Genomic DNA, 15688 nt, shown 5'->3' with positions numbered 1-15688 from the left:
TCATGGATGAACTGCTCCATGGCCTTGATGCAACGCATGCCAAAGTCCCTCAGGTTTTCATGCAGAGACAGTTGAATTGGCTTCTCCAAGGATGGATCCTTGGCCACCAACATCTTCACAACCATGCCAAATGTATCACAGTCCTGCCGATACACCTGCATGGATTATTGATAATACATACACAAAACATTAGAAAAATGAATTAACAATAACACAAGAAATGCTACCACAGATAAACCAAAACACACTTCTATTGATGCAAGCACAAAAGAAGACACAATTAGACAAACAGTAAAAGAAGACAAACAGTATATTATTTTACATTTTTCAGCCATTTCTAATTAATTAGCAGTTTGACAAAGTAGTCTCCATTATGACTAAATACACATTAAGGGAAAATGGATCTTGCAGAATTTGAGACATTATAATTGTATTATTTTTCTGAAAGCTGAGGAGAGAAAAAAACCCAGAAATATTCTCATTGTCATAGAGATATAGAAATATACAACTACTCTAAAAATAATGCAAAATGAAGTTTGATGGCTGATGAGAAAACCAAAACTGGCCAAAAAATAAAAATTCGGTCCCTGCATTATAGAAATATAGTTTTACATGACAAGTTACATGGCACCAGTGAAGGAAATTTCTCTGGAGTCTGAACAGCAAAAGTTATCGAAACGCAGTTCCCCTTCAGTAACTCGAGCTGCGTCGAGAATCACTTTGTGATTTTTGAACGTCCCTGCGTGACCGCGTTCTGAAGCACGTGTAAAATCAGTCCAATGGAGCAGCGAGATGTCACGAGCGGGGTGACGTGAGCACCAGGAAGTATAAAAGTGCATCCGGCAGAGTGCAAGTTAGCTTCTGCTCTTCAGTAGCGCTCTGTGTATGTGTAAGTCTATTTACTGTTGTCTGTCAGTCCACAAGTATTCAAAAGAATATGTCAAAGTCTAAGCAAAAATCTATGGCGAGCGAACGGCATTACAGACGTTGTGTTTCTCCCTGCCCACGCTATCTGGCAGCGGGGGATACACATGATCTGTGTGTTGTTTGTTTAGGAGCGGAGCATGCACGCTCAGCTTTCGAGAATGGACGTGGCCCCTGAGGGGGCACAGCTCCTAGCATCTGGTCTCTCAACTGAGGTTGTTGAGACTATACTGCAGTCCAGAGCTCCCACCACTAGGAAAAAGTACGCCTTAAAGTGGAAGCTTTTCACTTCATTGTGCGGACAGCGACTGCAAGACCCAGTCAACTGCCCAATTGGTACAGTTCTGTAGTTTCTGCAGGAGCGATTCTCCGCAGGGTTATCTCCCTCTACTCTGAAGGTATACGTGGCGGCCTTAGCTGCTTACCATGCCCTTTTGGGTGGTCAATCATTGGGAAGACACCCACTTATCACTCATTTCCTCTGTGGCACCCTGAGGCTGACTAAAGTGCACTAAGCGCACTAAGGTGCCCTTATGGGACCTGGCTGTGGTTCTGGAGGGCTTATGCAATGCACCCTTTGAACCCATAGAAGAAGTTTCATTCAAGTTTATCACGCTCAATACTATCTTTCTCCTTGCTATTTCCTCACTTAAAAGGATCGGGGATATGCAGGCACTTTCTGTTTCATGCCTGGAGTTTGCTCCAGGCATGGTTAGGGCATTCCTTTACCCGAGGGTCGGTATGTCCCTAAGGTGCCCACTTCTTCGCCAAGGCCCATAGTACTTCAGGCATTCTTTCCTCCTCCGTTCCAGGAAGTAGGCCAAGAAGGCTTAATCTGCTCTGTCCAGTTAGAGGACTGGAAGCTTACGCACACAGAGCTGCCCCATGGCGTAAGGCAGATCAGCTGTTTGTTTGCTTTGGTCCACCAAAGAAAGGATCTCCGGCGACCAAGCAGACTATGAGTAGGTGGGTGGTCGAGGCCATCTCACTAGCCTACGAGTCCTCTGGCCTCCCGTCACCTATGGGGGTCAGAGCGCACTCGACCAGTAGTATGACAGCCTCCAAGGCTTTCAACTTGGGTGTGGCCTTGCAGGATATTTGTGCTGCGGCAGGCTGGTCCTCTCCGCACACTTTTGTCCGTTTCTATAACCTAGACCTGGCATCTACCCCAGGTTCCCAAGTTCTCTCTTCGTGATGTCCTCATCTGATACACACACAGGCAGGGACTTGGTAGTATGGCGCAGTGGGTATTCTTGTTCCCAAAGCGATTCTCGACGCACCTCGAGTTCCTGAAGGTGAACATTTCTAGGTTACATATGTAACCATGGTTCCCCAAGGGAACAAGATGCTGCGTCTCTTTGCCATACTCCCTGCATCCCTCCAGGCTCTACTTCATCGAAGCTAACTTGCGCTCTGCCGGATGCGCTTTTATACTTCCTGGTGCTCACGTCACCCCGCTCGTGATGTCTCGCTGCTCCATTGGACTGATTTTACACATGCTTCAGAATGCGGTCACGCAGGGGAGTTCCCAAAGCGATTCTCGACGCAGCATCTCGTTCCCTCGGGGAACCATGGTTACATACGTAACCTAGAGACCTTCCATTGTTGGTCGCAACAGGATGCCAAAATGTTCAAAGTGGGCAGGGCCACTTTTACTAAAATGGCTAAAACTCTTGAATGGAATGAGGTATGTTCACCAAACTCGAAAATGCATATGAATGAGCTCAATCTGAGGTCACAGCAAAAAAAAAAAAATACAACTAAATAAAACATAATTAAAAATAATGAATTAATAAATAAATAAAGTGGGAAGCCCTTATGTGCACCCCTGCATGTCAGATTTCTGTATTCTGAACAACTCTGCCTCTAGAGCCACTGCTGTCAAGCCTTTTGTTTAATATTTGACATTATGAAAAAAAAAGTACTTTTTTGAAACTCGTTCCAAGGCTATATGTTGCTGCTATATTTTAAGTTTATTTTCACATATATATATGATAGTACTTAACGATTGGCCTTTTTACGTACCATTGTATTCAATGGCACTTCAATAAAGTCAATGTACAACATTGACAATATCATAAACAATATCAGTTTACATTTCCAAACATTCATTTTGCCATTAATTGTAATAATCCAATGAGATTTTTGTCTGACAGCAGCCAGTGCACCACACAGAGATCTGATCTGATCATCAGTCTGTCTGGAGGGACAAGAAGAAACAGAACAAACTGAGACAGACTCAATCCAGAAGAACTGTGGCAATGTATCCAAGATGCTTCAACAAACCTATATGCAAAGCTACAGTACTGTAAAAAGTTTTAGGCACTTGTGTAAAAATGCTGTAAAATGAGGATGCTGTCAAAATCATGTCATAAATAGATTTTCTTTATTAGTTAACTTCTACTAACTAAATGAAATCAACATTTGGTGTGAGCATCCTTTGCGTTTAACCCTCAGGTTGTGTTCAAATCCCTATAACACTTGTGGTGTTCTCGGTCAAAAATGACATGGGCACAAAAAATAGCTTATAAATCTCGTTATGCTATATTATCACCTAATATTGGTATCAATCTTTTTGTCAGCTTGTTTTCTTTCAATTATGACTGGTTTTGTGTTTAGTTTTGGAACTGATTTATTGTAGGCCTCATTAATCTGAGCCTAAGTACATCAATTTTTGAGTGAAAAATAAAATATGAAAAATATTAAATAAAATATGAAAAAAAATTCCACTGTTTATCACACTCGCATGCTCCAATGTTTAACCAAGAAATTTGTTTTGAAAAGCGTTTATTCTAGACAAAAATTAAAAAAATTGCAAAAAAAATCACACTTGTGGTGTTCCACAACACCTGGTTTTGTATTTAATTTTGATACTGACTGATTGTAGGCCTTATTGATCTTAGCTTTATTGGTCAAAAATGACCGTCAATTGAAATTGAATGGAGGGGATTGGAAATCTGAGAAATATTTAGTGTTTCTAAATATTTACTACCTCCCTGCAAAGTTCAGCTCCAACCCTGATCAAACACCACTCAATCTGCTCAATAAGATCTTCAGGAGCACTTGATAGTTACAGACAGCTGTGTTTGATCACTGCTGAAACTGAAATTTGCAGGTAGGTAGATCTCCAGGAACAGGATTGGGCACCTACGGCCTATGTTATATTATATTGCATGTGATGACAGCTTTCAAATGAAGTTTGAGAGCCTAAAACATTTTAATTCACCCCATCCCAGTCTTTTCAATCCACTCACTGATTGTTTCTTATTTATTTATTTATCATCATCATCATTATCACCAGTGTTGGGAAAGTTAAGTAATGCATTAGAATATTGAGTTACTCCATACAAAAGTAACGAATTGCGTGTTGTTACTTCTGCTTTACTTTTTGTCTTACACAAAAAAAAACGTATATTTCTGGCAACTGTAAAGACCTGTTCACACCAAAAGTGAAATAAATCTCAGACTGAAGGAAGTGCCTGCACCTCACACCCAATTTCTTTCAAGACTGGGACAGGAGAGAAGTCAATAAATAAATGGGTAAACAAAGTAACTGCCGTTTCTTATATATAAAAAAAGATATTTAATTGTAAATTTAAAAATAATGCAGTACTTTACAAGTTACTTGGAAAAAAGTAATCTGAATATATAACTTGCGATACTTGTAATGCATTACCCCCAACGCTGATCATCATCATTATTATTATTATTATCATCATCATTATCATTATCATTACCATTATGTGTTATATATTTTAAAGTAGACTACCATAATTGTTTTGCAAATACTGTGAATGTCTTACAAGTGAATGCCTTACAATCCAACCAGTAATGCTTTGACTTTATGACTATTTCTGTATTTCAGTACGAGGATAAATGAGCATCTGTTTTCATTTATAAATAAAACAATGGGCATGAACAAAATGACTCTTACATAATGCTGATTAATTCCTCTTCGATACATCTTCATAATTATACTTACTAATATAGACTATTGATGACTAATATTATATTTAAAAAATAAAAAAAAGTGAATTTCCTATAAAATTCATGTATGTGTGCCTGCTGAAATAGAGTCACACAAAATCAGATGTTTATTGGCATGACTGTCAGGCATTTTTAGTATTTACAAAACATAGGCTATATAGTAGTTAAGGTAGGCCTATTAAAATAGAACATATAGAATGTTAATTGGGTAAAGAGTAGTGTAAAGAAATTTGTTCTCTGTAGTTAGGTGGAATGCTAGTCCACTACGGAACTCCAGCAAGAAGTGCGACAGGAGACAGATGGTTGTTCAATGGTTTATATATTCAGGATGTGTCACTTTACATCATCCAGCATTGTACAGTTCTTAAATTAACAGAAGTGGCAAGTGTGTTTTAGTCTGAAATAAACAAATAAAATATCAGAATCCGTCTGTATACAGTAAACAAACATTTACCTCAGTAAACATCTTCTCTATACAATAATATTAAATACCACATGATAAATGGCGCTAAAATATGCATGTAAATAACATGCATCTCCAAATTCTGTATATACTGAACTACAACATGCACCTATGATAACAATCAGACTGGCAATATTATTGCAATGACAGGTAAAGAAAGATAAATTAACTTACGTTCATGCACGCACATTTACCACTCATTTGAAATAGCGGCAGAGAAATGAAACTGAAAGTAAACTGAAACCGCTCTGGCGGACTGCCGTCAGCGCTCTGTACACACACAACTACGTCACACGCACGTTGAGGAGACTACCCTTACAAATGAATGAGGAATTTAGTACAGCCGCCCCCAGATTAGCATAGCTAATCTGTAAAAATATGAATTCCTTAGTCCTTAAAGTCTGTATCCTCACCATCTGGGAGTTGAACTATCTTAGCCACAGGGCGAAGATACAGGCGGTCCTTTATTCTGACCTTTGCTGACCTAATATGGCCGTCTTCGCTGGGTACCAGACTCTCAATCCTACCGATGGGCCAATGAGCCCGAGGCAGTTGTTGGTCCACCACCATCACTACAGCATCCTCGGTCAGATCCTGAGTCTCACGCTGCCACTTAAGACGAGGCTAAAGGTTAGGCAGGTAATGTCGGGTAAAGTATGCCCAGAAATGATCAACTACAGTCTGAGCATGGCGCCATCGACGCTTAGACAGAGGTTCTGTAGTGTAGACTACTTGGGGTAGCGAAGCATCCCATGAGGAGGAAATTGGGGGTGACTGGGTCTGCATCTGCTACGTCATCTTGAAAATAATCTGCTTGTCTGCCAGCTGTTCCTGCAGTTGAGGTTCCATATCTTTAAATGCCTCTCTCAGCTCTGTTCCGGCACCTCGGAAATTAGTTCCCTGGTCAGAGATAATCTCCGATGGAGTACCCCGTCGGGCTATGAAACGTCTCAGGGCAAGTAGGAAAGCTTCTGCATCCAGGCTGTTGAGGAGATCGAGGTGTATGCAACGGGTGGTCAAACATTTAAAGATCACACCCCCTCATTTCTCTGAGTGACGGCCTACTTTGACAGTGAATGGCCCAAAGCAGTCGACACCTGTCGAGAAGAATGGTGGTTGATAGAGTCGTAGCCGAGCTAAGGGTAGGTCAGCCATAATGGGCACCGTTGGCTTAGCCCTCCACCTCTGGCATTGCACGCACCCCCTCTGGTGTTTCTTCACCGCTTGTCTACCTCTCAGCACCCAGTAGTAAGGACGGACTTCAGCAAAAACTCTGTCCGGCGCTGGATGAAGTAGGCATTCATTAAAGTCTTGGATGAGTAGCTTGGTTACAGCATGATAGGGGTCTAAAACTACTGGGTGAATCTCGGTTGGGATCGAGTCTTCCAATCTTCAAAGCCGTCCTCCAACTTGAATCAAACTTAATGCCGGATCAAACTCTGGTGCTAGTGTGCTCAAATGACTAGAATGGGGCACTGGCTTACCTGATTTCAAAGCTTTGACTTCTAGTGGGAAAGATTCGGCTTGGGACTGGCTCAAGATTAACACTTCAGCACTCTGATAATCAGGTTTAGAGGTTCCTGCATCTAAAACAGCCGCCCCGTGAAGGGACTGGTAAGTTGCCTTAACCACGGCCTTCCAGGAGGTGAACTGAGCTGCGTCGGGCATCTGCGGATTCCGGTCATCTATTGTTAGTCCACAGAATACAGTCTTCCTGGTTTCTGACGAATCATCTCGATTCTCCATCCCTTCCAGGAGGTGAATTGAGCTGCGTCGGGCATCTGTGGATTCCGGTCATCTATAGTTAGTCCACAGAATACAGTCTTCCTGGTTTCTGATGAATCATCTCAATTCTCCATCAGAGGTATAGCTGGCCACTGATCTGGTTGTCCACGTAAGAAATTAGGTCCCTGATTCCACCTACTGGGGCACGCCAGCTCTACAAGCGTCTTTCCCAGGTGATATCGTCTGCGCTGGGTTACTTGCTGACCACGTACCTCCACGAATGCAGGTCAGTTAACTCCTGGATCTCAGCCACTCTAGTGCCGACAAAGACTTTATATCGGCAAGACTCTGACTGAATCCAGGTCAAGACGGTAGTCGAGTCGGTCCAGACTGTGGTCGTCTCAATAGGAATGGTCAACTCTTGCACTAGAAGCTTAGTAAGCTGGGCACCAGCCAAGGCTGCACAGAGTTCCAACCGGGGCATTGTCAGTTGTCGTTTGGGAGCCACCCTTGACCTTGCCATCACAAAGGAGGTGTAGAGTTCACTTTGTTGCTCGATAAGCAGGTATGCTACTGCTCCATAGGCCACCTCGGCCGCATCACAGAAAATGTGCAAGCTGAATCTTGCCGCGTCCTCACTGAAATGTGATGGGAGGTAACAACGGGGAAACACTACCTTAGCAAGGTTAGGTAGTTCCTGTTCCCAAGCTCTCCACCTCTCAAGAAGATCTATGGGAAGGTTCGGTTCATCCCAACTTCTTGGTTTAGCCCAGAGTTTCTGGACTAGAACTTTAGCCCTGGTGGTAAAGGGGTTGACAGGACTTTGTAGATGTGCTTCATTGTGGGGAGACACTCTGCTGTCGGGCGGTGCTTGTAACCCAGATGATCATCCAGGCAGTGCCAGATCAGACCTAGAGCTGGCTCCTGAGGGTCGGAATGATTCTTTTGCAGCCATAGCTCTATGCTCTCTGATTTCGCGTTAGCTGGTAAGTGCTCAACAACTGAGGGGACGTTGCTGGCCCACTGCCGGATTTCAAACCCCCCTGAGGCGAGTACTGATCTCATCTTGTTGACCAACTGCCTAGCTTCATCCACTGTGGGAAGACTCTGTAGGCAGTTGTCAACATAAAAGCACTGTTCTATCGACTGCCTTACTTCACCATCACATGGCTGGTGGTCCCTGACGTGTTTCTGAAGTGCGAAGGTCGCACAGCATGGGCTGCAAGTCGTTCCAAATGGTAAGACTTACCATTGGTAGACATCAGGCTGATCTCCTTTCCGCATGTTTCGCCAGATGAACCTCAGGAGAGGTTTGTCCTCCGGCAGGAGTCTTACCTGGTGAAACATAGCGCGTATGTCGCCGCTGATTGCGACCATGTGCTGTCGGAATCGAATCAGGACTCCTAGTAATGAAGCACCAAGGCAAGGGCCAGGAAGGAGCTGCTGGTTGAGGGAGAGACCTTGATGGATGAAAGAACAGTTGAAAACTAGTCTGTCCTTACCGTTGTGGTGGACAAGATGATGTGGGATAAACCATGATTCTTCATCTGAATGTAGAATTTCTAACTATACCTTAACAACATATCCTGCATCCAAAAGCTTCTGAATCTCGGCCTCATAAACCTTGGCTTTCTCTGAATCTTTACCCAAGCTTTTCTCTGTGCTCCTAAGATTGTGTAGAATGTAATCTCTGGTACCCTTCAGTGGTGGTGCATTTGGGGCACGTAGGAGAGGGGTTGCATAACGCCATGTTCCATCCACTTTCACACGCTGAATCTCGGCCTCATAAACCTTGGCTTTCTCTGAATCTTTACCCAAGCTTTTCTCTGTGCTCCTAAGATTGTGTAGAATGTAATCTCTGGTACCCTTCAGTGGTGGTGCATTTGGGGCACGTAGGAGAGGGGTTGCATAACGCCATGTTCCATCCACTTTCACACGCTGTGTTCTGCTCTCCAGCAGTTCTATGGCAAGTTGGTCTTGTCGTGAACGCATTACCAGCTTCTCGTAAGGAAGAATGTCCAACTGCCACAGCTGTTCGACCTGTTGGAGAATAGGATCTCGCGCTGCAGAAAGGGAAGTGAGTAAGCACTGTTGAGGCGATACCTGGTGCAGAAGAAGCCCATCTGGTCCTTGCAGCACCCAACTGAGCTGCGTGTGTACAGCAGCTGGTCTGCCATCGGGGCCCAATCTAATGGGTTCCTTCGTAGCGATTAAACCTAAGTAGTCGGATCCTATTAAGAGTAGAGGCTGAATTTTACTAAATGACGGAAGTGGAATACCCCGTAAGTGACAATAGCTCCGCTGAAGTCTCTTGATCGGGTATGTATGCTCAGTCAGAGTCAGGAGAGGTGCGGAGAATACACCGGCTAGGTTGTACCTTTCGTTCGGTTTGGACTGGGATGAAAGCTGAAACTGGACTGATCGTCCCTCCATTTGAGTAACATCATGTCGAATGGTTCGAAGGGCCATAACCTCCTTCTTTCCTTGTAGGCCTAGTTGCTGGACCGCCGCAGGGAGGATAATGCTGCGCTGTGCCCCATCATCAAGGATGGCGTAGGTTTGTATAGACTTCTCGCCTTTCCATAGTAGCACGGGGGTGACCTTTAGGAAGACACGTCCTGTAGAGCTAGGTGGTGTCACGTAGATGCGGTCGCTTGCTGTTGTAACTAGCATGATGCTCGGGCCCTGCTCTGCTATGCGATGGAGAACTCTGAGGTGCACATCCCCACACTCCAGGCATGGTTTCTTCAGTGTGCACTCATTACAATTGTGGCTGGTGTGTCCACATTTCCAGCATCTCTTGCCATTTCTTATCCATTTGATAAGTCGCTCAGGCGGGCATTCAGTGATCTCATTGCACTGAGAGAGGTAGTGCTCTTCACTGTGATTGCAATGGAGGTGCAGCAAGTACTGGCTGGTATACTGGACGTGTGGAGGCTGCCATATGTGGAATGGCGGGTGCCACTGGAGGAGGATACCAGTTCTGCACTGAAGTCTGCATGAAGGGCTGAGGAGCATAATATCCAGTGTTCATGGGTGAAGGCTGATATGGATCTAACACAGGCAATGGTTGGCCCTGTGACTGACTATGTTCAGGGATCTGTAATTGGTAAGCTGGTGGCACCAGAGTACGGGGTACGGTTGTGGATATTGGCAGCTTCACTGATGTGATGGTGTGAGGCAATGAGGATATAAGATTATAGGAAGAAGGACAGGACACTACACTGCATGCTGCTGTGTGTGGAACAGACGGTTGTAGCGTAGGTGTGCTGTACACCATATGAGCTGTAGTCTGGGATGTCTGCCACTGTACTGATTGATGGGTAGCATACCTGAGTGCTCCTTGGCAGGATGTGGGTGGCCCTATATCCAGTAATGGAATGGCTGGGACTGCCATAGCCTTTGGCCTAACGATGGGTGGTGAGTAAGCTTGTTCCACTTGCTCTGAGAAAGGAGATACAGTGCCACTACTTAACTCACACTCTGACTGGCTGTAATGGGAAGAGGATGGAGATCTCCCAACATCTAACTGCTCTACCAGGTCGCTGAGCCCAGCGTCTATATTGCTCCCACTGACTATGACAGGACCTGGTCCATACTGCAGAGATGATAACTCCTGGCTGATCAGCTGCATCCCAGTCGAGGCAAGCTCGGCCTGCCCACTGAGGGTCGATGGTGCCGCTGCATGGTCCATCTTCGGCTGCTGATATGGTTTGTAAGGCCCAATAACTGGCAGAAGGGATGGGGGCAAGGCTACGTCGTAAGCCTGCAAATAAGAAGGGATCTGACGAGCTCTGGCTTGCATCTGAGCAGGACACGTGGTATCGGGAGAAAAATGCGGTATCTGTTGATCCATGTCACCATAGTGGCTCTAGATATCCGGCTCGAAGGACCAAAATGTAAAGGAATCTGTTCTCTGTAGTTAGGTGGAATGCTAGTCCACTACGGAACTCCAGCAAGAAGTGCAACAGGAGACAGATGGTTGTTCAATGGTTTATATCTTCAGGATGTGTCACTTTACATCATCCAGCATTGTACAGTTCTTAAATTAACAGAAGTGGCAAGTGTGTTTTAGTCTGAAATAAACAAATAAAATATCAGAATCCGTCTGTATACAGTAAACAAACATTTACCTCAGTATACATCTTCTCTATACAATAATATTAAATACCACACGATAAATGGCGCTAAAATATGCATGTAAATAACGCGTGCAGAATTCTCCAAATTCTGTATATACTGAACTACAACATGCACCTATGATAACAATCAGACTGGCAGTGGCAACATTATTGCAATATGACAGGTAAAGAAAGATAAATTAACTTACGTTCATGCACGCACACTTACCACTCATTTGAAAGTAAACTGAAACCGCTCTGGCGGACCGCCGTCGGCGCTCTGTACACGCACAACTACGTCACACGCACGTTGAGGAGACTACCCTTACAAATGAATAAGGAATTTAGTACAAGTAGAGATGCACCGTATTTTATGCTGCCGAAAATGGCATTTACGGTTTTCGGCCAAAAGAGAAAAACGGCTGAAAAAATATCACTGCCCGGCAGTGTTCAGAGAGGTTTCATTCCCCCTCTAGCCACCGTCACTGCGCAGTGTGATGCTCCGCTCAATATACCGCTCTATAAATGTGCGTTCAGCCACTCATGTCCCGTAACGCTCATGATCACTGGAAAAGCAAAGTCCGCTCAAATCACGCGCCTGCAGGAAATGTCTATGTAATATACTTGTTCTTGTTTGCAGTAGCGCTACTGTGTTGTAAGCTGTAGTACAGCTGTACTGGGCAATGCTGGTAAAATGATGCTACCCTCTTGTGACGCTATGCTCTCCTCACATGCTCTGATAATAATAGCTTTGTAGGGCTAGCCTATACATTTTTGGATAATTAGTCAAAAAATTTAACTCAGTAAAAACAATATATGTGAGCCGTGCTGGCAAAATGAGTGTGAATGTGGATGGGCTGATTTTGAGCAACAGGCAACAAAGTGAAAAATTTAGATTTTAGTTGAATTTGAGGTTTTCATAAAAATGAGTTCATTAAGCCCTCATCTGGTGATCCCAGTGCTCCAAATATTAATCAAACATCTAAAATGATCTTTATTTGTAAATTTTCTGAGGGGTGTACCTTTTCTCTGCTCGCTACCTCTCATCCGAAGCACCCGATCCCAATAAATGTACACATATACACAATTACAGTATTTAAGCGCTAATGCAAACATAATCTGTTATGTCTTAAAGGGGTCATATGATGCTTTTTTAAAGATCATTATTCTGTGAATTTGGTGTAACAGAATATGTTGACATGCTTTAATGTTCAAAAAACACATTATTTTTCAAATACTGTACATTATTGTAGGTCCTCTATTCCCCGCCTCTCTCAAACGCTTCGTTTTCTACAAAGTCCCTCCTTCCGACAAGCGCAGTCTGCTCTGATTGGCCAGCTGACCCAGTGCATTGTGATTGGCCGAACACCGCAAGCACTCATCGGAAATGTAACGCCCCTTACCATAATCGCGAGCTTCATCTTTCAAAATAGATGCAAAGACAGAGCCTGAAAGGGGAACAGAGTCGCGTGACAGACACAGTGATGAAGCTGGTATGTGTTTGCAGTACACAAGCCACGGTTAAGACAGCTGACTCCACTCTCTCTCTCTCTCTCTCTCTGTCTCTCTCTGTCTCTCTCTCTCTCTCTCTCTCTCTCTGTCTCTCCCTGTCTCTCTCTCTCTCTGTCTCTCTCTCTCTCTCTCTCTCTCTCTCTCTCACACACACACACACACACACAATGCAAAAAACTCCGCATTTGAACAGTCAATAGAAAATGCATTCTTTTTTTGCGTCCACATTTGGGCGGCATTATGCAAATATTCCCACATAGTGAGGTAGATATGTGGGGGCGTGTTAGACCGAGCCGTTTTAGGGGGGCGTGGCAGAGTCTTAACTTTGATAAAGAATATCTTTTTGGTTTTGAGACTTTATTCTTTGCAACTTCAGTGATCTTATCTATGCACAATCAGCTTGTAACACTCCAACGAGAAAGGAAAACTTGAAATCGCATCATATGACCCCTTTAAGTGAATGTTTCGGGAACTGTTGGGGAAAAACATCTGATGTGTAACATTACATTAGATCCGTGCATGACAATAGGTCTTAATATATAGGCCGTTTGTCTCATTAATCAAACAATAAAAGAGAAGAGGGAATCACTCCCTGAAGTTGATTGAACTGCTTTTGTAGTTTTAATAATCTATTTATTTGTAATGAACACACTAAGATGATTTATTTTTTATTTTTTATTTATTAGTATTTTATTAAGGGAATTTATTATTATCGCCTATATTATTTGATTAACAAATTAATATTTGTTTTTCTTACTTGAATGCTTTTGTTTAGGTGTAAAATGGAAAAGGTAATGCATTATTTGTTTCTTTCTTATATTTGTCCTACTGCTTTTTTATGTTCTTATTTATAATAACAAGGATAAAATAAAAATAGCTATATTGTGATTATTAATATAGTAATAATTATTATTAAGAAAAGAAGTGGAGGAAAAGATGCAATCTTGCTAGGTGATTTTACTTTGGAACCTTCAGAAAACTTTAACTCAGTTTTTCACATAATTGAATATTTCTCAGAACTTCAAACAGGTGTAGCTCAGTCATTTTTTGTTCGATTGCAGTCATACATCAATTTGAAGGTCTTTTAATGGAGAATGTGAAATTCCATTTTTTTTGAAAATGTCCTTATTGTAACTCATTTTAACCAGAACAGGTCACATACTGATAATTAATATTAATATATTTTCTGTCCAATTTTATTGTGTTACTTTCAATAAAACTGTGGTTATTTTATTGGTGTAATGTGGGGTTTGGTGTTTGGGTTTTGTTTCATGTTCATGTTTTCCATGTCTTTTATTTTGTAATTGTTTCATGCTGTCAGTGTCATGCTTCCCTTGCCCTCATGTATCTCTGCCTTGTGTATGTGTAATGTTCTGATTGGTAGTCCTAGTCATGTGTTTTGTTTCCCATTGGTTTGTTCATGTCATGTGACCCTCATTGTCTGCTATAAGTAGCCATCATGTTCCCATTGTGCCTTGTTGTGTATTGAAGTTGTAACCCGCTGTCGGTGAGTCTAGTCTGTTATGCCTCGTCAAGTCAAGTCTGTGTCTCTAGTCTTCGTCTGTTTGGATTATGTTTGGATCACTGTAAATAAACTGCACTTGGGTTCTTCACTACGCTCACCTTCAGTGGACTTTCGTTACAGAATACACGACCCCCACAATGAACCCAGCAGATCGTCTTGTTCACCTAGATTTTAAGGATAGCTTCCTGAAAGACATTTTCCATTATGATTTGGATAAAAATGTATCTCATTTAATGCTACGCTATACCCCTCAATGGACTCTTGAAAAATACATTGACTTTGCCTTGTTACTGGCTGATTCACCATTTACTGTGGGGGTTGCTGAGGAGGAACACAGCTATCCTAGAGTACCCGCCACATCAGAACTTTTCCACGTCCCGACCATCATTTCAGGAGGTGTTCACATCATGCCTTCCAAGCCTAAGCCTGTTCACGTCATGTCTGCCAAGCAACAGCCTTCTCACGTCATGTCTGCTACGCCAAAGCCTGCTCACGTCATGCCCGCTACTCCAGGACCTGTTCACATCATGCCAGTTAAGTCAAAGTTTACTCATGTCATATCTACCAAGTCAAAGCCTGATCACATCATGTCTGCCAAGCCAGAGTCTGCTAACATCATGTCTGCTACCCCAGGGCCTGCTCACGTCATGTCTGCCAAACCAAAGCCTGCTCCCGTCATGTCTGCTACACCAAGTCCTATTCACGTCACGTCTGCCAAGCCAGAGCCTGCTCACATCATGCCGGTCACTCAGGAGATTCTTTACAATATGGCCGCCATTCAAGAGCTTCATCGCAAGATGGCCGCCACACAAGAGTCTCTTCACAAAATGGCCGTCCTTCTAGAGTCTCATCACGTCTCAACTGATCTTCCAGAGTATCGTCACGACATAGCCGCCATTTCAGAATCTGCTCACATTAAGCCTGAGTCCCCGGCCAAGTCTTGTCACGGCCATGGAGGCCATTCATGAACTCACTGTCTGTCCTGTCACAGACATGGAGGCCGCTCACAAACTCACAGTCTTGCCTGTCCTGCTACGACCATGGAGGCCATTCATGAACTCCCTGTCGTTCCTGCTACGGCCATGGAGGCCATTCTTGAACTCACTGTCTGTCCTGTCATGGCCATGGAGGCCGTTCATGAACTCACAGTCTGCCCTGTCACAGCCATGGAGGCCATTCATGAACTCTCTGCTTGCGCTGTCACAATCAAGTGGTCTGTCCATGTTTCTACTCCGCCATGGCTTCCTGCTCTGCCGTCATCCCCCGGCCGCCCTGCTCTGCCTGCACCGCCATGGCCCCCCGATCTGCCTGCACCGCCATGCCCCCCCGATCTGCCTGCACCGCCATGTCCCCCCCGCTCTGCCTGCACCGCCATGGCCCCCCGCTCTGCCCGTTCCGCTTCATGGGCCTCGCCCTCCCTCCCTCCCCCAG

At 43.8% G+C, this 15688-nt stretch overlaps 1 protein-coding gene across 1 annotated transcript in view; it reads right to left on the bottom strand.

Moving 5' to 3' along the window:
• Window positions 1-15688, bottom strand: part of LOC107548730 (periphilin-1-like) — a 75351-nt gene that overhangs the window by 2347 nt on the left and 57316 nt on the right. The window contains exon 5 of the mRNA XM_016229531.1: window positions 24-155. Within this exon, the coding sequence (XP_016085017.1) occupies window positions 24-155 (132 nt within the window). The remainder of the gene's footprint in view (window positions 1-23; window positions 156-15688) is intronic.

The sequence above is a fragment of the Sinocyclocheilus grahami genome, unplaced genomic scaffold, assembly GCF_001515645.1.
Source record: "Sinocyclocheilus grahami isolate Dianchi unplaced genomic scaffold, SAMN03320097.WGS_v1.1 scaffold354.1, whole genome shotgun sequence".
In the NCBI taxonomy this organism is placed as follows: Eukaryota; Metazoa; Chordata; class Actinopteri; order Cypriniformes; family Cyprinidae; genus Sinocyclocheilus; species Sinocyclocheilus grahami.
Note: the sequence above shows the minus strand (reverse complement) of the source record. Positions and strands in the feature narration are given on the sequence as shown.